The 27,356-nt window shown below is 35.2% G+C and overlaps 1 protein-coding gene across 4 annotated transcripts in view; it reads left to right on the top strand.

The window, feature by feature from the left end:
* The window catches only part of LOC143192873 (tyrosine-protein phosphatase non-receptor type 13), a 218,237-nt gene that overhangs the window by 186,596 nt on the left and 4,285 nt on the right, over nt 1-27,356 (top strand). For all 4 annotated transcript variants that reach the window (XM_076398648.1, XM_076398657.1, XM_076398640.1 and 1 more), the window contains 7 exons: nt 19,486-19,711; nt 19,762-20,198; nt 20,255-20,429; nt 22,030-22,239; nt 22,333-22,568; nt 22,623-22,851; nt 22,908-23,322. In XM_076398648.1, the coding sequence (XP_076254763.1) occupies nt 19,486-19,711; nt 19,762-20,198; nt 20,255-20,429; nt 22,030-22,239; nt 22,333-22,568; nt 22,623-22,851; nt 22,908-23,322 (1,928 nt within the window). The remainder of the gene's footprint in view (nt 1-19,485; nt 19,712-19,761; nt 20,199-20,254; nt 20,430-22,029; nt 22,240-22,332; nt 22,569-22,622; nt 22,852-22,907; nt 23,323-27,356) is intronic.

Raw genomic sequence — 27,356 nt, forward strand, 5'->3', positions numbered from 1 at the left:
TGCAAGTTAGTTGACATTTGTTTACACCAAAATTTCAATTTAAATAGAGAATGCGGACCTTGAATATATTCTCGTTGCTTTTTTGTTGGATTTGTATACATTATTTATAAAAAAAAATCATTAATAAATTATTGAAAGCACTGTTTGATTTTCTGGTAGAGAAAAATAGATTCTGTTGATCAGTTGCGATTTCAAAAGAGCGATTTTTTGTTATATTTTAGAGACAAAACAATATGCATGTTCGCGACACTCTATCTATATGTACAAAATAACTTTGAACAGACTATATGTTGGCGTATGTATTGTTCAGTATAGATACCAAGTCTTGTAGGATATTTCGGTGTATTATACATACACAGACCTCGAAAGAGGTCGTGGGAGAGTCGAAAGTCTCGAAAGGTCGTGGGAGAGTCGAAAGTCTCGAAAGAGGGCAAATCGTTGGTATTCTGTTAGCGAGAATGTTTGTGATGAAAACAACTGAATTGTTTTATGTTTCACAAGCAACAGTAACGGTGAAGCCCAGGGTAATGACATCATATACAAAATATGGTAAAACATCATCGATGAAAAGAAAATCGAAACTGTAATCCAAAAAGGTCACATTCATGGAAGGGCCGTGATTGCAAAACCCTTTATAATGAAAACTAATGTTAAAGACTGGACACTAGATGATTGGAAGAATGTGGTATGGTCCGATGAATCATTGTTTACAATATTTCCTGTAAACGGTCGGGTTTATGTATGGAAAACAGCAAATGAAGTCTAAGTCCGGACTGGAGGCTCCGTCTCCGTTATAATTTGGGCGACAATACCAGTAGCCGGATTACTGCGAATAAATATCTCGACATCCTCAATGATGAATTTCTTACTAGGACTAGCATATTGCTACCGAATACTGTTATATTCGAAGATGATAATACACCCATAGACATAGCCAAAAAGATTCAATATTGGTGAACAGTATCAGAATATCATAAAACATCTTCCCTGCTCAACACAATCGCCAGATCTTCAACATACTTCAACCGTTATGGGAAGTTTTTAGAGGTATGGAGTAGATTTGGTACAAGAATGAATCAATGAAACAATGATACTCTACGAATCTACTACGCGAAGATGTGCAGGTGTTTTAAAACCAAATGATGACTGAACACCTTATTAATAAATTAATAATAGGTTAATTGTCATAATTCCCTTCAAGGGTGATACACTGATTATGGCGACCCTCCAACTTTTCGATACCATTTTTGTAGTACGATTTGTCCTTTGCTTCAAAATAGGCCTCAGTTCTTCCCAGCGAGCATTCTTTTAAGATCTGAGAACAGGAAATAGTCACTGGGGGCCAGATCTGGAGAATACGGTGGATGAGGAAGCAATTCGAAGCCCAATGCATGGATTTTTGACATCGTTTTCACTGACTTGTGATACAGTGCATTGTCTTGGTGAAGCAGCGCTTTCTTTTTCTTCAAATGCGTCAAACGGTCCAATAACGCTATGTAATAATCGCTGTTCATGGTCCTTCCTTTTCCAAAGTAGTCAATGAAAATTATTCCATACGCATCCGAAATACAGACGCCATAATCTTGTCAGCCGACTGTTGCGTTTTCCCACGCTTTGGAGTGGGTTCATCGTGTGCAGTCCACTCGGATGACTGTCGATTGGACTTCGGAGTGAAAGATGGAGCCATGTTTCATCCTTGTCTAACATCTAATATCATGTCTTCATGTCTTCATAACATAACGTCTTCATCATACGTCTAACTTAGCATACCAATCCTTGATGGATGATTTTCTGTATTTTAACTGTATTTTTTCCCTTCAAAAAGCAATATTTTATCAACACGCGAAATTCCTTTTTATCCATTTTTTTTTCACAGTAACAAAAGTTGCTTCAATCAAAATGCTATAATTCACAAATTAATGATCCGATTGCTTTCAAATTTAGACACGGATCTTTTGTTAGTTAGGGCTAACTAAAAACATATGGATTTAATTCTAGTAGAGTCATCTACGTGTCAGGCCGGGGACTTTTCAATTGACCTGTTATTGTGTCAAGTCATATAATGTCGGGCGTTCATATTATTTTGTCCATCTCCTGTAATATAAGTTTTTCGTCAATCTAATAGTGTTATTTGCGTTTTCCCGTTTGGCAATACGCTATCGCTTCGTCGTGTACCACCGACGCCTTGCAATATTCGATTTTCTCCAATATGTACGTCACACTGTCTCCATTTTCATATTCGAAACGATAAAATATCCGATACGTCCCGCGTATCTCACTCCAAATCAAAATACTGTCTCGTCCTCTCGTCGCAATAAAGGCTGGTGTGTCGTCTAAAAATAGCCGAAGAAGACGTCAAATCCGGACCTAAAATGGAGAAAAAATCGGCGTATAGACGTGTCGTAAAGAACGGATTATAAACATAAAATAGACAGACATAGAATACGATCCCCTCTATGTAAAGTTGTAGCTAAGTTTTGTTCGTCTAAACCACCTGAGGGCGCGCCGAGCTGATTTATTTCCTACAGGGGAAATTAAAAAATATTTTATTTAAATACTAGCGAAGATAAATACATAAAAAACAATATCCATTCTGACAACTGATAACTTATTTTCTAATTGTACATTGTTGTTGCCTTAAATATTATAATGTAAAAAAATATAAATTAAAAGTTCATTTATCCAAAATATACTTAAAAATACAATATTTGATGTTACTGTAAGGATGCAGAAAAAATATCGATATATCAATATTTTCTGAAAAAAAAATTGATATTTTGTCCGATATTTTTTTGCCCGATATATCGATATCTTTTTAGCCGATATTTTTCGATATTTCTTCAGAGTAAATTAAATATAATTTTTAATAAACGTTTATCACTACTTTTTAAGAGATTCGAAAGTAATATACATTTTTATTTTTTCTTAAATATGTCGATATTTTTTGTCTCCGATATTTAAAAAAAATATCGGAGTATCGGAGACAAAAAATATCGACATATTTAAGAAAAAATAAAAATTGTGAAATATTAGCCTAAAAAGAGAAATATCTATATATTTTGTTTTCGATATTTATATAGGAGCAAAAAATATCGATATTTTTTAAAAAAATGTATATTACTTTCAAATCTCTTAAAAAGTAGTTTAAATTAGTAGTCGATTTTTAAAAAAATATCGAAAACGATATATCGATATTTTTTTAAACATTGATATTCGATATATAGTCGATATTTTTTTCGGTGGCCAACACTCCTATGTTACTGAATATAGTAAATACATGTTACAGTTTTGATTCGAAATCTTCTTTTCTTTTTTATGTATATTTTTATAGATAGTTAAACACTATCATATTTTTAATTTTTGTCCTTTACAATTTTTTTTTTCGTCCACCAGAACATGCCTGATGAATGCCTGATTATTATTTATTTTATTATATATTTGTCAGGATGTTGTACAGAATTAACCGTTTTAAAAAGAATCACCATTTGCTGACAATTTTTGTTAAATTTTGCTTAGTATCTTCTTTTACCAAGCCTAGATATAACTTTACACAATTGATAGCTGGATTTGGGAATGTCAACCGAACCGTTGGTCGAAGTGGAGACCTAAGTACGTAACGTTATCCAGCCATGGAATTATTGCGGTGTCGATCTTAAGTTGCGAGACGCGCAGTACATAACGCTTCTTATGAAAAATGATGGCCTGGGTTTTCAGAGGGTTGATTTGCAACCTCCAGAATTTGAACCACTTGATCGCATGATGGAGCGACTTCTGTAAACGTTCATGAATTGTAACTTTGAACCTGTCGGCCGTGAAGAAAGCAGTGTCGTCAGCGTAAAACGCGACGTCAATGTGTTCTTTTCTCGGCAGATCTGAAATAAAGAGTTTAAATAAGGGTGCGGTCAGCGGGGAACCTTGAGGTACTCCAGCATCGATTTGTTTTCGACTGGAAAGTGTTTTCCTGATCTTCACCTGGAAAGAACACTGCGTTCCACATGATCACGTTAGCCAAAACTGCGTCACGGCACGCTGCGAAGCCTAATATACCATGTCGAAATCGAAGAAAAAATAGCGGAAATGCGTGTCGTAAAATCACGGATTATAAACACGGTTCTGCCTCGTGTCCGATGACGTTTCGTCGCCCTCTTCATCTCGGAACTCGCGATTTTTGCCGCCGCACGGATCTCGGTTTAAATAAAGGAGGACTTTATCTCTGTTAGAACAGTTCGACAATAAAGTGTGTGGCGGAATCGGTCGAAATGTAAGACGACGACGATATTTGGCGAGCCGTTCTTCGAGTAAAATTCCGACGCTTTATCACTTTTCCGAATTTAAGCCGCTCCGTGTTCGCATAAAGTGTATTTTTAATCAGTCTTATCGGGTTTGATTAAATGAGGTTGGGCAAAATAATGCCGGTGATTTATCGGGCCTGGAGGACGCAAAAAATCTTTCAAAAGGTGGAGTTTTAATGGATATAATAACTTTTCCTTTTTTTCGTCGCAGGATCCATGTCAGAAGCATGACTCTTATGTCTTAAAACTGAATCGATCAACATAAATAATGTTTACCATAAGGTGCCGCTCATATATTACGTGGCTATAGGAAAAGTACAAGTAGCCGTTAACAAGATATACAAATGGACTAGAGATCATATAGAGGACATACAGCTGTTAAACTCCAAATCTGATATACTTAACTATATCACCTGACCAATGTCCATTCCTCAAACAGAATCAGCTAAATACCTCGGCATCATTCTTGATGGTAAAAGTGGAATCACCATCATGTTAAATAAAAAACAGAGCAAAACCAAGGAACTGTAACTAACCAGTCGGAAGAAACCTCACCTAAAACCGAAGTTAATGGTTCAGTTAAAACCGAAGTTAATAGTAATCAGTCAATCAAGGAGTGTAAATATAAGTTTGCACGAAAACATCAAACCAATAGTCAAAACTGCGTCACGGCACGCTGCAAAGCCTAATATACCATGTCGAAATCGAAGAAAAAATAGCGGAAATGCGTGTCGTAAAATCACGGATTATAAACACGGTTCTGCCTCGTTTCCGATGACGTTTCGTCGCCCTCTTCGTTTCGGAACTCGCGATTTTTGCCGCCGCACGGATCTCGGTTTAAATAAAGGAGGACTTTATCTCTGTTAGAACAGTTCGACAATAAAGTGTGTGGCGGAATCGGTCGAAATGTAAGACGACGACGATATTTGGCGAGCCGTTCTTCGAGTAAAATTCCGACGCTTTATCACTTTTCCGAATTTAAGCCGCTCCGTGTTCGCATAAAGTGTATTTTTAATCAGTCTTATCGGGTTTGATTAAATGAGGTTGGGCAAAATAATGCCGGTGATTTATCGGGCCTGGAGGACGAAAAAAATCTTTCAAAAGGTATAGTTTTAATGGATATAATAACTTTTCCTTTTTTTCGTCGGAGGATCCATGTCAGAAGCATGACTCTTATGTCTTAAAACTGAATCGATCAACATAAATAATGTTTACCATAAGGTGCCGCTCATATATTACGTGGCTATAGGAAAAGTACAAGTAGCCGTTAACAAGATATACAAATGGACTAGAGATCATATAGAGGACATACAGCTGTTAAACTCCAAATCTGATATACTTAACTATATCACCTGACCAATGTCCATTCCTCAAACAGAATCAGCTAAATACCTCGGCATCATTCTTGATGGTAAAAGTGGAATCACCATCATGTTAAATAAAAAACAGAGCAAAACCAAGGAACTGTAACTAACCAGTCGGAAGTAACCTCACCTAAAACCGAAGTTAATGGTTAATCAGTCAATCAAGGAGTGTAAATATGAGTTTGCACGAAAACATCAAACCAATATCGCCAAAGCACCATTCTACGACTAATTACCAATGCTTTTGGATACGTAACCAATGAAGAGCTGCATAATAACCTTGAAATCAAATGATTTTACCAACTGATCCAAGATTGCACGTTAAAACATGAAATAAGGTTACTAAATCACAGCAATATGGAAGCAGTACAGCTAGCTGCTGGACAAGACCCAGGAAATTAGGAGATTGAAGCAAACCAAAGCTCTATGAACTTGTTTAAGGTATTACATTTACCCAATACTCGCCTTGGTTGTGGTATTAGAGGTATCCAAGTACAACAGAACAGTAGTAATAAATTAAATGTAAAATGTAATTAATTTTAAAAAATTATTGGGTAAGACGATTTTTTACCATTTTTTGACCCCGCCTGTGTGAGAAAAATCAAGAATAGGACAACCGCCTTCCTCCTGGCTAATATTAATTATGTAAAATACTAAAAAAATAAAATTACATGTTTGGTTCCTTTTATTTTTAGTAAAAACCAACTTTCGTTTTACCTTAAAGTTTCTCTAGGGCGGTAAATATGAGTGAATTTTCCCACCGCAATGGACATTGTGGAGGAAAAAACCCTTACGGAAGGATTTTGTGAATGTCATTGTATGATTTGTAATATATTTATCCTATACTACATTTGTCATTTTTTCAATGTCTCCATTGTCTGGAAGGAAATATTCTGCTACCACTGACTCATTGTCTATTATAATCTTAAATTTGTGCATTTTTTGCGATCTTACGTAAGAACTATTAAGACTACCTCTATAATCCCTTCAAAACGAAATATGACATGGTCGAAAACTCCTAATTGTCTTACGCAATTCAGTTTAAAGTTTTTTTTATATAATTTGAATACTATAATACAAAATTATGTATGTTTATTATTTATATTTTGTTTAAGTTCCGGAATTTCGGAATTTTCAACAGATAATCCTGGGATCTCTGGACGGCGTTATTGACAAAATAATTAAATGTTCCTCAAATAATCAGCCCAAAAAATTCGGAAGCTAATCGTACTTGTTATAGTGATGTCAAAACTGTGTTGAGCTTGGTGTGCATCGATTCTTCACTTTTATAGCAGGTTCATCATTCGATAAGGGATAGGTCTGTCAATTTTTATGACTTCTTCACATAGATTTTAGCAAAGAAAGTAAACGCTTTAACGAAAGAACACCAGCAGATATTGCATGAACGTAAAAAGTGCTACGATTGCTCAACAAGAGTGGATTTACGAAGATTGAAGAGAATTCCTTTAGTACTACTAAGCCTACAAATTAATATTAAAGAATTTACAACAGATTGTGTTGCAAATCGAACTTCATGATGATAGCTCACAGTATGTATGACTTCGTCGAAGTTTTTTTTTATTAATCTCTTAGAACGTCAACAATCTGCTTGTGGGCAATAAGTATTATTATATGATTTCCGTTATATAATATAACTATCCTGACATGTAGAAGATCGCTTCAGCAAGTGGTTTGCTCTACAGAGATAATAAATAAAATTAATAGATAAAACAACCGTTGTGGTTTTCAACCACAATTCGACTTTGTTAAGATGAAGATGGAGGTTTCTTGTGGCTGATATTGGATCCCCGTGTGATGATAAAACAGCTGTATCATCAGCATATGTTGTTAACAGTAGTGTTTAATGAGGTCAGTAGGTATAAACTGTGTAAAATATAACAAGAATATGCAGAATTATTGGAAGTAACACAATCAACCCTTTCCAATAGCTTGAAGCACATGAGAATGGTCCATAAGCTTGAATATTCTGCCTTCTCAACATCTCTTTTCAACATCAACAGCAAAGCCACTTGATGGGATTATCTTGGTATGGTATACTATAATCTAAATCTTATTTTAGGCACTGTTCTTACTTATTTTAAAGACTATTCTAACTTACTCTAGAGATTATTAAATCTCACTCTATGTGTCTATTAATCAGTTCGTATGGTAGTTTGCGTTTGAGCAACGCACTTCACTGCCATCGCGCACATTTAACTCTTTGGCGAGGGCATTGAGATACCCTAATAATCTTTCAGAGTACTTCGAGTCACACTCGTTATGGGTTCTAAGGGGATATCGAGCTGAATCAGTTTGTTGGACACATAATATGGGGCATCGACGATAACTCGCAACACTTCATTCTGTAACCTCTGGAGGATGTCCATGTTAGATTTGCTAATAGTACCCCACAGTCCAATACCATAAATCCAAATGGGCCTAAGTATTGACTTATACAGTAAAACCTTGTTATCTAATGATAATTTAGATTTACGCCCTATCAGCCAGTTCATTTGGTTTAGTTTAAGCCCAAGCTGTTTGCGTTTTGTCACTATATGTTTTTCCATGTCAAACGTCGATCATAATCTATTCCGAGATATTTAATGATGTCTGTCTGCGGAAGTTCATGATTATTCAATTTTACTGAGGGACATGTTCTTCTACAAAGGGTGAATATCACATGTGTAGATTTTGTCGTATTTGCTTTGATACGCCACGTTTGGAACCACAATTCGACTTTGTTAAGATGAAGTTGGAGGTTTCTTGTGGCTGATATTGGATCCTTGTGTGATTATAAAACCGCTGTATCATCAGCATATGTTGTTAACAGTAGTGTTTATTGAGGTCAGTAGGTATAAACCGTGTAAAATATAACAAGAATATGCAGAATTGTTGGAAGTAACACAATCAACCTTTTCCAATAGCTTGAAGCACATGAGAATGGTCCAAAAGCTTGGATATTCTGCCTTCTCAACATCTCTTTTCAACATCAACAGCAAAGCCACTTGGTGGGATCATCTTGGTATAGTATACTATGAGTTGCTAAAACTTAATGAAACTATCATTGTGGACCTCTATCAATCGACACAATAATATTATTCTTCAGCATAATAACGTTCGACTACATATGGCAAAACCGATGAAACATACTTAAAATGGAAAGTGCCAGCCAGCGCCCCGTATTCTCCAGACTACGCTTCTTCTGATTACTAATTGTTCCGAAATGAGTCGTGACTTGTCTAAGCAATGTTTCACTTCTTATGAAGGTACCAAAAAATGGGTCGGTTCGTGGTTAGTTTCAAAAGATACACAAGAAAAAAATGTTTAATAAAAAAATTGAACCATCTTCAAACAATAAATATGGAACTCACTAAAAAGTAAAAAATAATCAAACTTAGATTTTTAACACAAAAAAAACGCTTTAAAATAAAATATGTACATAATAATAGTTGTAGTATTCAAATAAAAATAAACAAAAACCTTATTTAACCTATCTACTACACGTATTTTATATTTTACTCTATATACACAATTTAGCGTAATATCGACCTAAACCTCTTTATCTATTTACAATATTATTTTAACTAATACCAACTAATCACTTTGAAGTCAGTGGTTAGATAGATATTTACTAAATAAATTAGGCAGTTATTTTATTAAGTATTAGAATCGATAGCCCACGTAAATGTATAGCTCGTATGAGGAAAAATAGGAATTAAGAAACAATGATTAGTCTAGGTAATTTGGCAAATATTCCAATCAAACTAAAACAAAAAAGTTGCCGCTCTGTTGGGAATCGAACCCGCCATTTCCGCGTGTGAGCTTAACGTTCTAACCATTATACCATAGAAACAGTGTCTGCAATATCTCTACGACTTCCCGCATGATATGGTTAGTACTTAAAAAGCAAACTGAATGACTTTTACGCTGAACTACTTACGATTTTTTGTCACGTCAGTTCAGCAATAACATTATACCCAAATATCTGATTATTTTACATAAAAATTATGTGAAAACATTGTACGTGCCTTTGAAATTTGTGGTTTTCTCTCGGTTTCTCCCCATTCCCCCCAACAGATTCTAACTTGGTTCCAATGGGACCACCTCGAAAGTGCACTGTTTCGAATAAAAAAAGAATTTTGAAAATCGGTCAATAATTGACCGAAAAATCGACGAACATACATTTAAAATATATATAGAACCTCCTCCTTTTTTGAAGTAGGCTAAAAAGTAACAGCTATCGATGGACAATGCGTTGAATAAAATACATTGTACCGATTTTCCAGAGTAAACGGTCAAATTCTAATTAAGTTTGGGTCTGAACTCTTAAATTACTAGATAATTATGTGTGCCATGTGTTTTTTAATTAAGACTAATATAAGATGTTCCTAAAATTTGTATCATTTTGTACGTAGTAACCCCTGTATACGGAGCCGTATACATTTCAACATCAACTCCATCTTTTTTCTGTTGAAGAGGAAGACAGGAGGACAAAGCGCGTCCCCAAATTACACAATGCCCACGAAAAGTACATTTTAATTGCACGCAACGTGTATTGTTAATTATACCGATGCGATGGCGGGCATAAAAACATATTCAAAAATCTCGGACGTAATAGGAAAAAATTAGAATAACAATGGAGCTATTAAAATTAAAAAAACAACAACGCCAGTAAAAGTATGGCAAATGTCGGCTCGTTCGTCGATAGTTAATATTAAAACCATCGCGAAATATAGTAATTTTCGTTCGTGCAGTTCGCGTAAATAGTCATTTTCTCATTTCGAGTTTTTTTATGCATTAAATATAAGCGACGTTCGTTTCGACTTCAATAGTTTCGGACGTACGCAGTTCTCGGTAGATTTCCGGTGTTGTTTAGTTTTATCAGGTAACTGTTTTTGGAAGGAATATATATTAATTTTCAAAGTTCTTTTTATAAATTTAGCATTTTATTGTACAAAATTAGGTATGTTATTTTTTAAAGTAGGTTTTTTTTGTGGTTCCGGAGTTTTCGGATTGTCAATAGGTAATCCTCAACTCCTCAAATAATCCGCCCCAAAAATATGGAAAGTTAAACTTTGCAAATAAAGTAACTTAAACTCTTGACATAAACACGCCTCTATTTACATACATTTCTGTGTTTAACACTACATTTCGAAACAAAAATAACGAACCAAGAGTCAATTCAATTATTGTTTAATTTCCGAGATTTCCTAAAAAAATTCTTGTCAGAAAAATACATTAAACTAAAAAGATCAGCAAAAATTAGTTAAACTAAAAATCTCTCAAACGTCTCTCAAAATAAATCGACTGCTTTTATTTATAATACGAGGGTCACTATTTATATTTCGGGAATTGGCAACACTATTGTCATGTGAGTCCATCGGTTGCATCGTAAAGTTTGACATTTTTGACGATATACGTACTCAGAACATTTCGAATCGTGAACATTTTCGTGTGATGAATCAATCAACTTAATTTGACTTTTAGCAATGAAACTTCACCACTGTGTATCGCTGGTTTAGTAAATTCAATCTGTCTAACGAGTTTCCTGAAGGTCGTCCAAAATCGGCTGTTGTGCCAGAAATCATCGATGCTGTGTGCGAAATGATTAAGCAAGATCGTCATGTCACCTATTGTGAGATTAATGCATCCCTAAGCATTAGTTCCACCAGCATATATGCGATTTTACATGAACACTTAGCTGTGCGAAAGTTATGTTCGCGTTGGATCCCACACAATTTGACAATCGCTCAAAAAAAGGCTCTTGTCGATTGGTTCAAAGAAATGCTTAAGAGATTCAATCGCTCCGCTTCGAAAGGCGTTTATAAAATCGTGACAGGTGACGAGTCATGGATATACACGTATCAGCCCAAAAGTAAGCAGCAATCGACTGTATGGGTGTTCCAAGATGAATCAAATCCAATAAAAGTTGTTTGCGCACGAAGCCCTCCAACGAAAATGGTGGCCTGTTTCTTCGGTAAAACTGGTCATATTGCAACAGTGCTTCTAGAGGATCGTAGAACAGTAAACTCTGATTGGTACACAACCATTTGTTTGCCAAAAGTCTTCGGTGAAATAAGGAAAACAATCAAGAGACGCCGGATTGTTCTTCATCATAACAATGCGAGCTCTCACATATCGGCTCAAACAAGAGATTATTTGAGCAGTCAAAACATCGAATGGGTTATCCACCATACAGCTCTGATTTGGCACCCAATGACTTCTTCTGACATTCTTTTTGTTCCCATCCGTGAAGAATAAACTGCGTGGTCAACGATTTTCGTCGCCCAAAGAAGCTAGCGTTCAAAAATTATGTTTTGAAAATAACTCATTCGGAAGGGAATAAATGCTTTGAAAATTAGTTTAAACGTATGCAAAAGGTGTATCGGTCATTGTGGCGAGTACTTTGAAAAACAATAAAAATATACTCGCAGCTTAACTTTTTTCCGTATTGCCGAAATATAAATAGTAACCCTCGTACTAACAAGTTAATTTTGAAAAGAATCAACTTAATTAAACGTAAGTAAGAGCTCCATTTGCAAGCACGTTATTCCACGAAGAATGTTCACTTTATTAAATAAAAGGCACCAGATATGGTTTTAATTCATACGTTGTAACTAGTCGTTGCCGACTAACCTACAATTTGTGTATATTTTAAAGTCATCTTTTCACTAACGAGGGTTTATCTAGACTGGACCCAGAATTTAACATGGGCTCCGAACCACGGTCCTCGACATTAACCCAACCGACACCATGAAATATAGTACATCTTATTACTTATTGGCAACATTCCTTCCATGCTGCGAAACAGGTGGTCCAAAGATTATAAAACCGGGAGACTTGATTATTGGAAGAATGTGTCACAACTATCTGCTTCCTATAGCAATGATGGTAGAGGTTTCGTTATAATTTGGTCGACATCACCGTGGTATTCAGCTGGTCCTCCCATTCACAGGACCGGCCTGATTATGGCAAATGTATATCTCGAACTAAGATTTAGTTTTGAGGTTTGAGAAGCATCGGAATATTATCAGATATCTTCCCTGGTCTTAATTGAACAATTATTATTAGTATGGAAAGTTTTAGAGCAGTGTGACGACTTATACCATCACTTTTACGCCTTATACCTGTAGTATTCAATTTATTTGCCTGCAGAAGATAATATAAATCTTTACGAGTCAATAAATATAATCTACCCAAATTAACAGTGCCTGTATTAAATTGGTCTCATAATATGACATCCATTGAAATGTTACCTCTTAGTTTGGCTACAATCATTGTTTCGTCTGATTTTAATAGAAATAACTTACCTAAATAATCAACCTGCAACCTTGGAGATAATTGAAATGAGGCTTTTGTTTTTTTTAGTACAAATTTCAATGTTTCTTTTTGAATTTTAATATAGCAGACCGTATATGATTAATCAATTGGGAATTTTTGATGACGAATATTCACATCGAGTGAGATTTCTATGAAGTTCTAACTTCCTCAATTTTATTTGTTTAGAAAAGAATTTGCTATAGGGTTGAATCAAATTTGCAAAAGTGTTAAGACTTCAATGTGTTGTTTCCGTAATGTTTTTTGAAATTGTGGATGATTCTCTCGTCCTTATTAGAGACAATATTTTCAAGTAACTATAAACAACATAAGTTGTATTCAAATGTCGAAACGCTCTGAGCAAGCTTATAGTTATAAAAGTCAAAATCCCAACTCGAAATGGCAGAAGGAGCCTAACTACACTTAATATTGCCAAGGCTCAAAATATAAATAGTAACCCTTGTACAGCTGAGCAAACTATTACTATTCATTGACGTCTATGATTATATACGCCTGATTATATTGTTGTACAATTGTTGAATGTTTTTTTTATAAAACCAAAATATTACCCAGGTATTAGGTTTTTTTCTCTCCATAATTACCGCATTGTTTGTTAATAAATTATTAAATATTCAGCTCCCAATTACCATTATATTTTATATTCATTATATTCATTTTACATTCATGGAACCTACAAATTTATTTACTATGTACATTTTATTTCTTTTAATATTTTTTAGGAAAATATATTGAAAGGTATAGTGATATATATATATATTCAAACTTAATTAGTAGAATAACAAGGTGGAATCACGCGTATTTTGTTATTGATTTAATTTAAATTAGAACAACTGGAGCTGTAATGTTCCCTTCCCTTCCCCATCAAGTGATTTTCCATGCTTCCTTTTGCTGCTCAATTTGTTTTAATTACAACATTTTGTTTCCTTCGTGTGGTGTAACACTAAGCGATACTTACCTCTCTCATTATATATGCTTTTAATATATATATATATATATATATATATATATATATATATATATATATATATATTAATATAGAATAAAGAAAAATTTAGAAAATAAAATATACTAATTTATTTAAAACTAATATAATCAGTAGTTTCTATTTTTATTAGCAGAGCAAAACTCTTCATTTGGCTCTAAAGAGTTTTTTTTTTTGAAGTAAAAGGGAATAATATAAAGTAAATTTGAAACAATTACTTTTAAAAAAGATTAGATGAAAAGACTTACAAATAGCATTAGAGAGTCTGTTTCGAAACATATAATTACCATTGAGCATTTTCATTGGGAATTAAACTATTAATTTGATTATTTAATTAATTTTTTTAACTTAAAAATCATAAAATGTTTAATATTACACTGATTTTCAATAAATCTTCATGTTAATTTGCAATTGTTTACTAAACAGAAACACTAAGATAATATCGCTTCCATTAGGTGTCGTATGCTAACCCTATTGAGAACTATCGCAAAACAATCAAACATCTCAAAATCAAATACCAATGATACTATTATATTCATTCAAGTTATGAAGTAAAGCTGGCGGTTGTATGTTAGTTAAATTATTTGGGAGTATTACCTATACATTCAGCTGCTCTAAAATAATTTATTTACTTCAAAATCGCACTTTTAAATCGTTGATTCTAAACTGAACGAATGAAATATACTGAAGCAACTTTCTTCATAATTTTACACATATTAATGAGCTTATGTTGTTGAGTTCTTGAATTGAAACAGAACAATTAATTGTAACCGTTAAAAGTTAATATTATCGTATTTGAATGACAGTATAGCATTGGCTAGTTGTAACACCCTAACTTGAAAGAAATGATTTCAACAAAAGTTCTGTCGAAAAAAATTTAAGCAAAAGCCTTTGTATATTAACCAAATTGTTTCTATAGGAAGTATATAATTGCCAAAAAAGTCCAAAAGATCGAGTAACTTCTTGATTATTTCCATAAAATATAAACACTCGCACTATACATCTTTTCTCTGTACTCTTGTTAATCTGTTCTGTTGGTTACCAGAACGGATTTCTGAAAGCTAAATATGTCAAATTTATATTTATAGCTAACTACCCGCAAAATGATAATCTACAAAATATTTTTAACAAAAAAATTGAACCGACTTCAAAAAATAAATAAGGAACTCACTAAAAAGTGAAAATCAATAATCAAACTTGGATTTTTAAGACAAAAAAAACGATTTAAAATAAAATATGTACATAATAATCGTTGTAGTAACTAAGTAAAAATAAACAAAAAGTCATCAGTTGGTAAATGAGTTTAGGAAGGTATTAAGCTAAATGGTATGTATATAGTAGAATATAAAATACGTGTAGTAGAGAGTTTACATAAGTTTTTTGTTTATTTTTATTTAGTTATTACAACAATTATTATGGACAATAAAAAGTTTGTAAAAGTAAAAGCTAAGTTTGATTATTTTTTAATTTTTAGTGAGTTCCTTATTTATTTCTTCAATTCGGTTCAATTTTGTTATTAAAAATATTTTATTTTTTTCTATTTAGTGTTAGAAATTTAGTCAATAAATTACAGAAAGGAAAACAGGAATAAAGAAACAATGATTGAAAATAACGCGCGCTTCAGACAAATATTCTAACTAAACTAGAACAACAAAAAGTTTCGTCGTCCCCGCAGGAAATCGAGCTAGCACCCTCTGTTGAGGAACTAAACGCTTTAACCATTACGCCGTCGAAGGACTTGTCTGCAATACTTCTACGAGGTCTTATATGCTATAGTTTATGCTTAAGAAGCAAACTGAATGGTTTTTACACTGAACATCTTCCGATTTCCCGTCATATCAACTCAGCAATAATAGTATACCCAAATATCTGATTATTTTAGATAAAAAATATGTGAAAACTTTGTACATGCCTTTAAAATTTGAGCGTTTCCCTCGATTCCCCCCTTCCCCCACCAGTTCCTAACTTGGTTCCAGTGGGATCACCTCGGAAGTGCACTCTTTCAAATAAACAAATAATTTTGAAAATCGGTCCACTAATGACGGAGAAATCGGCGAACATACATTAAAAATATAAATATATATACAGCCGAACATAGACCTCCTGCTTTTTCGAAATCGGTTAAAAATACTGAGTATTTTTTATAAATACACATTCGTAATGGATGGAATACATTTAAAACAAATATATTACTTCGCTCTCGTTCAATAATCATCCGTGACTCCTTTCGTTTCTGCGTCGAGTTTAATTACAACATTTTGATTTCCTCCGCCGTTGTAACACTTACCGCCCATTATCCGCGCTTTTTCCTCCGCATTTCGGAGCTGGATAAAAAATGTAGACCGTACTTGTTAAAATACGTTTCGTACGAGCTCGGGTAACCATCCAGTCCTCACTCTCTCACACTTAATGAGACTAATTAATTATAAACAACAGCGGTCCGCATCTGTTCAGGGCAATTGTTGCCTTTTGCCATTACAATGGATATTCTGCCTGGTAGCGTGACGGAGTCGGCCGGATATTCCGCCTAAGGCCTCTTTTAATTACATCCCGATAAAGTTATGGTTAACGCGCTACTTACCACCGATCCGTGCCGCTGCTGCTGGCGTCGTCGCTCGGGCCTCCTCTAACTCGCTCTCTGTCTTTCGTCTCTTAATTAAATACTTAATTTTTATTATGCTTAATTAAATGGGAATTTATACAGTCGAATTTAAGGCTTAAACTGCGAATAAGGGAGTTTCAGGAATAGAAAATGTTACGATTTATATTCGGGAATAATGAACATTCCTGATGGGACTAATTTCGTCATTAACTTACAGTATAGGAGCTAATAATGGAGAAATGTGAGACAAATTATGGGTATTACAATTTTTTGTTTTAATGAGACTACATGGAAATGAACAAGATATATGGATATATGATTTATTTTTACGTACTAAAATTAAAACATTAAATAACAGGTCAATTGAAAAGTCTAAAGGGCCTACCATAGTAAAACACATATTTTTGGCAAAATTAGTTTTTTTTTATTCAACATAATTCCCTTCAAAGGTGATACACTGATAATAGCGACTCTCCAACTTTTTGATACCATTTTTGTAGTACGATTTGACCTTTGCTACAACATAGGCCTCAGTTTCGGCGATCACCTCTTCATTCGACGAAAATTTCTTCTCAGCGAGCATTCTTTTGAGATCTGAGAACAGGAAATAGTCGCCGGAGGCTAGACCTGGAGAATACGGTGGATGGATGTAATTTACCATTGTTTTCACTGATTTGTGACACGGTCTTGGTGAAGCAGCACTTTCTTTTTCTTCAAATACGGCTGCTTTTCGATGATTTAACGGTCCAATAACGCTATCTCTTAGATTTTAGGTCAAGCTGAGAGTACCTACCGACTAACCAATACAGTTGCTTGACTTTGAGTCTAATCTGCTCTGCTTTTTGTCTAACATGTTGTTTCCAATTTAACCTCCCATTGAGATATATTCCGAAGTATTTGGCTGATTCTGTTTGAGGAATCGGGCATCCATCAAGTGATATAATTAGGTTTTTGTCATTTCACCCGACATAAAATTAACATGGACAGATTTAGTGTTGTTATTAAGCTGTATTTTCCATTTGTAGATCTAGTTGACGGCTAGTTATAATTTTTCTACAGCCTTAGGCAGAGATGCATTTTTAGCCATGATAACTGTGTCATCCGCAAATGTTACACATGGTATCAAGGAATGAATCAAAGGAAATATATAAACATACATAAATGAATATATCGACGCTATTACTTGAAATAGAATATTGAAATAGTCCATATTTGACATCAATTCCATTTTATTTCCTTTGTTTTCACTAATATTTTCTCTGTATTAAAACTTTTAATTATTTTATTGGAAGGAATTATTTATATTAGGGAAAAAGGTATCTTAGCAAATTTGAACAACAGTATCTATTTATATAAGTTTGGTTTTACTTTGGGTTAAGTTTTTGAACTCTCAATTCCAGTAATTGTCCTAAGATATTGATTTGATAAACAATATCCCTTGTTAATGTAAAAACAATAAAAACGTCAAACATAACCAAACTAAATTGAATTGTAATTAGTTTTATATAACTGGGCTTGGGCTCAACTAACCAATTATATACTTCATTTTGTTCACTTCCAAGTAGCTATTAACCTACTGCTTTTTATGGTGTGTTAATTAGCTAATAAACGGAGAGAGTGGTGCGTAAGAAACCTCCTCAATGTTTCCTCCCAAAATCGCCTTGTAGATTAGCTAGGAGCTCGAGTTTGTTAAACTGACTATTGTGTGTGCTTATCATCCTCCTAACTTATTGCATAACACTTTACTAAAGCCACAGAAAAACACCCATTTAGCTTTGGGGTTTATTCCTTGATTATTTTGAACTTGATTACTTAATTTTACCTTTATTTCTGAAGAAACCTCGACTAGGCTTAATCCAGTTCAGACACCAATTGTGTCTATAACTTTTTGGAGTAGTATCCAACAATAAAAAACCATGATTTGTCATTCAATTGATATGGCACCCATCTTCCCATTTTTTGGACTTTCCCTATTGCTCGTAATCGGTCGCTAATTGCTTATTGGGCCACATTTAAGGCTTCTGTCAATTGTTTTTGAGCTTAGAACTTTTTACTCACATGTTTTTAAGGTTAGAGCATATTCAGCGTAAGTTTCTAATAGCAAACGATAATTTTTAGCGGCTTTTTTTGGATTAAATAGCAATAGTACCGCAAATACCGTTTTCGCGAAACTTGACATTTTCAAAGAGGTATAATATATAGCTTTGAAGCTTGATGCCAGTAGAATAAAATGATACATATATTAAATCATAGCATTGTTAGCAACATCTGTTAGAAAAACCGGTAATGATTTTCCGGTATACTTGGTAGGTAAATTTATTATGTTGCCAAAAAGTCAACCAGTAATTTGGCCAATTCTTTTAAAATGTAGAAATAGAAGTTGTAATATGTTTAATGAGTATTCCTCCAACATATTGTTAATTGTTTTTTGAGTTATTTACTTGATAAATCTAATTATTATAAACTAATAGAAAAAAATAAGCTCCAAAACAATATCACTCAAAAATCAGAGAATCAGAGATCAAAATGTGTCTTATAATTAATGTTTATTTATTATGTTTCCCTTACTTTTTACGATATTTAATGAATGTTAAAAATATATAGGATTTAGGCGCAAATATTTGTTTTTTTTGTAAAAAATGTGCCTTGTCAAAACGACATTTTATAAAGGTATATTAATTTTGTACACACATAATATTAATTTAGTAAATCTTATTTCACAGTGATTCATCAGACTAACTCAATATATAAGTTAGTATTTTTAATATACTAACCGACACTTTAACCGGAAAACTGTAAATCGAACATTAGCGTGCGCGACCGTGAGCCGTTGCTTTTGATAAAATAGCGGAGATACGTTTCTGTACCAACATGCCATTAATTAAATCACCGTTCGGCTTGTTTCAGGTCGGAGTCGAGTACGGTACCGCGCCGCTGGCAACTGTCAAAGGTGCCCGACGTCGTCCTGCCCAAGCTGACCAAGGAGGTCGCCACCAGCATGGAGGATTTGAGCCTTCTGGGCCTGTCCGATAAGCCGGGAAACGTCGCCCGACCCAAGAGTATGTGCGTGCCGGATAGCCGGTACTACCAGCACGAGGACGATAATTTTTTCCGTGATAATTTCGGCCAACAGGTAGTACGACCCCTCGAAAAAATTTTGTCTCTAAATAATGCTGGTTTTAGATAAATAGCAAAGCAAGAAGGTTGAGGAACAAGAAGAACCCAGTCCAACGCGCTGCCTCCCGTCTCTACCGGGCAGGAATCGATCTACCAGCAGAGAGGAACGGTCTGGATGGACGTTGTGTCGGTCCGGAGTTCGTGGTAAGAGCTGCTCTGCCCAACAAGAAGTTTCTGATGGACGATACCAAAGGAGCAAAGAAAATCATCACCGTAATTATGCTGGACGGTCAGAAACTAGACATAACCTGCAATCCTACCGCGACAACAGCTGGACAACTGTTCGAGTTCATCATACAGAAGGAGCACATCGAGGAGAACTTCATGCTGGGTCTGTCGGCGCTCATAGCCGGAGATTTCGTGTTTCTACCATCGGACACTCGTCTTTCTAAAGTGATTCACTCGGGTACCAACCCGGATATCAATTTAACGCTGTTCCTCAGGTAAAGAATATTGACACGATATTACTCCCTGATATTCAACGCCGTCTTCTTCACAGAGTTCGGTTTTTCTTACCATCCTTACGAGGAATCAGAGGTAGTCAGGCCAGGCACCTCCTCTATCTCCAACTAAGGCGGTCCATACTGGAGCATCAGCTGCCCTGTTCTTTTTCTCAGATTATCGAGCTAAACGGATTGGCATTGCAGGCAGAGTTCGGAAATTATAACGAATATGTAAGTACAAGATGTTTTTTAATGATAGAGATCTTTTGATTGTAATAATTGTCACTTGATGGATGTCATTAAATTCGGATTCAGTAAGCATTAATATACTACATTGTCCAGATACCAGTGATATTTCCATGTTATAAATGTTCACGATTTTGACACACATGTTAACTGTCAAAATACAAATAATCTAGTTGTTTGAAGCCTATAAATGGTGACAGTATTACTGTAACGATGAATTCCACAGTATTTTTGTTGCAATTGGTTCAAAATGTCTTGTTTCAAATTATTACATTTTTGGAAACGTTTAAATTCACTCAATTATTGTTGATAACAGGTCAATTGAAAAGTCCCCGCGCTACCATAGTAAAACACATTTTTTGGCAAAATTGTTTTTTTTATTCAACATAATTCCCTTCAGGAGTGATACACTGATTATAGCGACCCTTCAACTTTTCGATACCATTTTTGTAGTACGATTTATCCTTTGCTTCAATATACGCCGCAGTTTCGGCGATCACCTCTTCATTCGACGAAAATGTCTTCCCAGTGAGCATTTTTTAAGATATGAGAACAGGAAATGGTCGCTGGCGGCCAGATCTGGAGAATATGGTTGATGAAGAAGCAATTCGAAGCCAATTCATGGATTTTTGCCATCGTTTTCACTGACTTGTGACACGGTGTATTGTCTTGGTGAAGCAGCACTTTATTTTTCTTCAAATGCGACCGTTTTTCGCCGATTTCGTCCTTCAAATGGTCCAATAACGCTGTTGATGGTTCTTTCTTTCTCAAGGTAGTCAATGAAAATTATTCCATGCGCCTCCCAAAATACAGACGTCATAATCTTGCCAGCTGACTGTTGCGTTTTCCCATGCTTTGAAGTAGGTTCATCGTGTGCAGTCCACTCGGATGATTGTCGATTGGACTTCGGAGTGAAATGATGGAGCCATGTGTCATCCATTGTCGCAAAAACTCGGATTTATTACGCTTGATCATCTTCAAACACTGCCCCGAATCATCAACTCGTCGTTGTTTTTGGTCAAAAGGTAACCAAAAGGTACCCACTTTGCACAGAACTTTCATACCCAAATATTAGTGAATGATATGATGTACACGTCCAGTTGGTATCTTTAGAGCGTCTGCTATTTCATTCAATTTAAATTTACGGTCATTCAAAATCATTTTGTGTATTTTTTAAATGTTTTCGTCGGTAACAACCTCTTTTGAGCGTCCACTGCGTTCAGCGTCTTCGGTGCTCGTTTCACCACGTCTAAACTTAGCATACCAATCCTTGATGGTTAATTTTCCTGGGGCAGTATCCGGAAACTCGGCATCAAGCCAAGTTTTTACTTCAAATGTATTTTTTCCCTTCAAAAACCAATATTGTATCAACACGCGAAATTCCTTTTTATCAATTTTTTTCAAAATGCCATAATTCACAAACTAATGATCCGACAGCTGTCAAATTTTTACGCGCATCTTTTGAGGGTTAGGGCTAACTAAAAAACATATGGATTTAATTCTAGTAGCGCCATCTATGTCAGGTCGGGGACTTTTCAATTTTTTTGTTACAAATACTAAATATTAATATTGTTCTATCATATAGGAACATGGCACCAGAGACTACTTCCTGCTGGAACATTACGTCCCCGAAACCATGGCTAGTGTGGTTGATGACCAAAAACGTTTAAGGAAGGAACTGATCAAGGCGCACGTATCCAAAAAAGGCCTCGAGCGTGAGAAAGCGGAACAAGACTTTATTATCTTCACTCAGAGCTTATCTTATTATGGGGGACACTTCTACACCGCCACATGGGTATGTTTTATTGTCAAAAGTCTGTGCTTTAATTTAAAAAATTTTTTAAAGCTTTACCATTATATAACATTAAACACCTGGTATATTTCATAGATGTTAAAAGACAATAACAACAAAGACGTGTGGTTGTACATCAGCGCGCAAGGTGTGAACCTCTTCGAGAGAGGCAAATCAACCAGTCATTTTGGTCCTCACCTGTACGAAAAGTTCGAGTGGAAGAGCATCCAGACTTTGTGCTATAGCAAGCAATACTTGTGCGTTTTGCCGCATAGCGGCGCTAATCATCGTCCCAAACTGAAGAAATATAAACTAAAGATGGATCACAAAAAGTAATTATCTCCATAGATTTTTTATACTATCATTACTTTTATGATGTTTGTTAGGAGCTATTTTGCGTTTCGCCTGGCATCGTTGCATCATCAGTTTTTTCTGCGACTACGTACTGAATACACCTCCCTTCACTCTCTGAGTCAGCAGTTCGGTATCCCTCTGAAGGACATAAAGAACGAGACTAATTCTCTATGCAAGTTGGACGCCTTAACACAACCCATCTACACGCAGCTGGAACCATCCGACTATGAAGGCACCATCAACGCAGAAACGGAGTTCCAGGTACCACACTGTCGTCATTTTTATCCGTAAGTCGTAAACCATTAATTCTTTTTTAGGTCGAGTTCAGACACTCCAACTCTCGCCATCAGAAATTCAACAATTCCTTCTACAGAAAGTGCAAGAGTGTTCAGGACTTGAACGGAGCCTTTGGCGGGGTCAACGAAGAGTTTCAGAACAAAGAGAACGAGAATCCTCATCGACGGATCGACCGTTTGACTCTCGACAGCGGGTACTTCGCAGGAGCGCCGGGAGGAACCAACGAGAAACGCCGCGGAGTCAAAATGGGAACCAGAGCGTTTTCTAATCTCACCCCCAGGGTATCTCGCAGTATGGAGGCGGTCAACGCATCTGTTCACGATTATCTCGACCAAATGTCTCTCCAATCTGTCTCGCTACATTGTAGCTCCAACTCCATATCTAAGTCGTCAACGGATGGGTACCAACCAGGTGGAGGTGAAGCCTATGTTATTGGTAAGTGAATGAAACGTTCGAAATTAAATTTTCGACATTACTTTTGTTGTTTGATTTTAATGAATCTGCTGACAAAGTTCATCCAACACTTTCAGAAACTTATGACGACATTGCCCCGTCATATCCTAAATGTGGGTTTTGGTTTAAACGCTTTAAAAGTGGCAATTTTGATGTCAATGAATAAATGGCAGTCCAACGATAATGCATTGGAAGACTTATTGCACAAAAATACAGTTCAAAATCTCAAAGAACTTTCAGTCAGCTTCACAGTTCAGTGAACTGATTCTAGACATTTATATGCCACTAGAAAAGATCCAAAATGAAGAGAAACTACTACCACACGAATAGACTGAGAATGCCATTTCAACATCGAAATTTTGAATTTTCTGTGGTGGATTGTGACTAAAGTACAATAAATCATGTGTTAGCCCAGAATAACCACCTATAGGTACACCGAAGAGAAATATTCATGGCCATAAAGTTTAGCTGTGCATATAGTAGGATTAGCAAGGTAAACTACTGAAGACACTACTACTGAAGTTGCATAGCGACGTCATTTGAACAAATTGAAGCCACGGCAATAGCGACTAATAGACGCAAAATCGTCCTCTCGCATGACTCTAATGCTCTACCATCTAAGAGTTGTGAAGGATTCACTGTCGCATGGAGGCTACACTGATCACCACTTCCATCATTACCTTATCATCATATGAGTTAAGACAAACTTTTCCCCTAACTATTCGTAATTTTTTCTACTGCAATCAATATATTCTTCTGAACAATTGTTTCTTTTTAGTACTTTAATGCCTTATTTTGATCCAGCATAACAGATACGGCTATCCGTCTCTCAGTGGACCTAAAGTGTAGTGAATACGTGTTTACGTGACCAGACAAAAGGACTGCATCTCATTTTTATTAGTGTTTAAAATTATTTCATCTTATTTTACAACAGTCCTTTTGAAATTCATTTATAGTATTTATAGTAAAAAACTAGTGCTAAAATAACGTAAGTGAAAAATGAAGTGCGTGAAATAAACAATGTATTTATTTTATTTTTTTTATCCTCTGGAAGTAAATTAAATAAAATATTAAAATATTAAAAAATGGCAAACCATAGCGATTCAACCAAATCACCTGCACACTTTGATATAAGATTAGAACAAACAGCAATAACGCAAACTCCACCATCAGAATGGACTACAGTCATTAACAAAAAACGATTGAGAAGTCCAGAAGAAGAAATCGCGAGGAAACAAACAAGAATCAGTGACTATTGGTTGCAGAAACCGATAGAGACAAAAAACAGTTTTAGCAACCTGTCGGAAGAAATTGAAGAGAACATACAACCAAGCCCTGAAAAAGTTGTTCCCAAACCACCACCAATAACAGTCTATAAGGTAGGAATAATAAAAAACATCCATGACTTATTGAAAACCATTACTACGAACTACACAATTAAAACAGTGAGCTATGAAACAATTAAAATCCAATTGTTCGAAGCGGATCACTTTAAAGTTCTTATAAAAGAATTAGATGAAAGAAACACCCAATACCATACATTCAGGTCAAAATCCGAGAGAACATTTAAATTCGTATTAAAAGGATTACATCACGGGACGGACTTTAACACCATCAAGGTAGCACTAGCTGAAAAAGGCCACGAGGTCGTAAATATTCACAATATACGACATCACACGACAAAAAAACCTCTGCCTATGTTTTATATAGACATAAAACCTAATGGAAATAATAAGGCGGTGTATGAAATCACCAAACTGGAAAATAATATTATTAAATGCGAACCACCACATATAAAAAGAATTATACCACAATGCACAAGGTGTCAAGCGCACGGGCACACAAAGACTTACTGTCGCAAATCATATAGATGCGTAAAATGTGCAGGAGAACATAAGACAGGAGATTGTACTCGTAAAGTTCGCGATGAAAAAGTGAAATGTGTTAACTGTAACGGAAATCATCCAGCGAACTACAAGGGTTGCGCAGTTCACAAGCAACTACAGCAGAAACTCTATCCTGCCTTAAGGGAAAAAAGGCATCAACAAAAACAATCCACTACTACCAATCTACCACTACCTACCAGAACAAGTCAACCAGACATAACTTATGCCCAAATAGTTGAAAATGGTTCAGCACAAAAACGAGAGACAATATCTCAACTTACTGAAACTAGCAACATCTCAAGATTAGAAAATATGATGGCCAAACTAATGGATCAAATGAGTACGATGCTTGGTCTACTCACAACCGTCGTAAGCAAAATTGCCTAATGCCTGAAACCAATAGTTACAAAATCGCCGTCTGGAATGCCAATGGGCTCCAACAACACGCCAGGGAACTAAAAATGTTCGTAAATGAACAAAATATTGACATTATGATGGTTTCCGAAACACACTTTACGGACAAGAATTATCTGAAAGTTCCTAAATATAAGCTTTATCATACAAATCACCCTGATTATAAAGCACATGGAGGTACAGCCATAATAATTCGAGATGATATAAAGCATTTCGAAAAAGAAAAATTCCGCAAAGACTACCTGCAAGCCACCAGTATAACCATAGAGGAAGCCCATGGATCATTAACAATTTCTGCGATTTATTGCCCACCCAAACATAACAACAAGGCAGAACAATTTCAAGAGTTCTTCAGTACGTTAGGTAATAGATTTATAGCAGGAGGAGATTATAATGCAAAACATTTAATGTGGGGTTCAAGAATAATAACCTCAAAAGGTAGAGAACTGCTCAAAGCCATAAGGAAAGATAACTTACAACATATCTCTACTGGTGAACCAACATATTGGCCTTCAGACAGAAATAAAAAACCAGATACAATAGATTTCTGTATTACAAAAAATATTGATCCAAAAAAGTGTCAGGCAGAATCATGTTTCGACCTGTCTTCTGATCATTCACCAATAATAGTAACAATTTCTTCAAAAATTACCATCAAAGATAAACCCCCTTCTCTGTGCAATAATAGAACTAACTGGCCCTCATTTAGAGAAAACTTAGACCAAAATATCTCTCTAAACTTACCGTTACAAACTGAAATGGATATAGAAATAGCAGCAATAAATCTTACAAAAAATATACAGGAGGCAGCATATTCCGCGACTCCCAACAGTGAAACATTTCCAAGAAAAAATACACATATATCATGTACAATACAGAAAAAGATAGCAGAAAAAAGAAAGTTACGACGAAATTGGCAACAGCAAAGGACTGAAGAGAATAAAAGAAAATTTAATAGGGCCATAAAAGAGCTGAGAGATCTAATTCAAATTGAACAAAACCAAGGCATTCAAGAATACCTAGAAAACTTGACATCAACTGAGGCTACAGACTATTCGTTGTGGAAAGCAACAAAAAAGCTTAGGAGATCCCAGCAGCATAACCCACCTATTAAAACAAGCGAAAATAATTGGGCGAGAAGCAATAAAGAGAAGGCCGACATTTTCTCAAAACACTTAAAAAATGTTTTTAAACCTTTCCAGTCTCAGCTACATAAAGATGACGAAAATAAAATTACTAGCTTTCTAGATTCGCCATTTCAAATGGATTTACCGCACGAGAAATTAACGGTCAAAAAAGTTAAACATACAATAATGAGAGAGATTAATATTAAAAAAGCTCCTGGTTATGACTTAATTACTGGCAAAATTTTAAAAGAATTATCAGAAAAGGCTATAAAACTATTAACATATATATTTAATGCTATGCTACGAATTAATTACTTCCCTAGCATCTGGAAAGTAGCTAAAATATTAATGATACTTAAACCAGGAAAAATACCAGAAGATGTGACCTCCTACCGACCTATAAGTTTATTACCAATAATCTCGAAAGTTTTCGAGAAATTATACATAAAAAAACTAAACTATATAATAGAAAAAAGAAAAATTATTCCAGAACATCAGTTTGGCTTTCGCAATAAGCATGGGACTATAGAACAAGTGCATAGACTTGTAAACCAAATAAACGCTGACCTAAATGCCAAAAGATATTGTT

Source organism: Rhynchophorus ferrugineus, unplaced genomic scaffold (assembly GCF_030347505.1).
Source record: "Rhynchophorus ferrugineus isolate W39M unplaced genomic scaffold, kcgeb_rfMv2 rfM1, whole genome shotgun sequence".
Lineage (NCBI taxonomy): Eukaryota > Metazoa > Arthropoda > Insecta > Coleoptera > Curculionidae > Rhynchophorus > Rhynchophorus ferrugineus.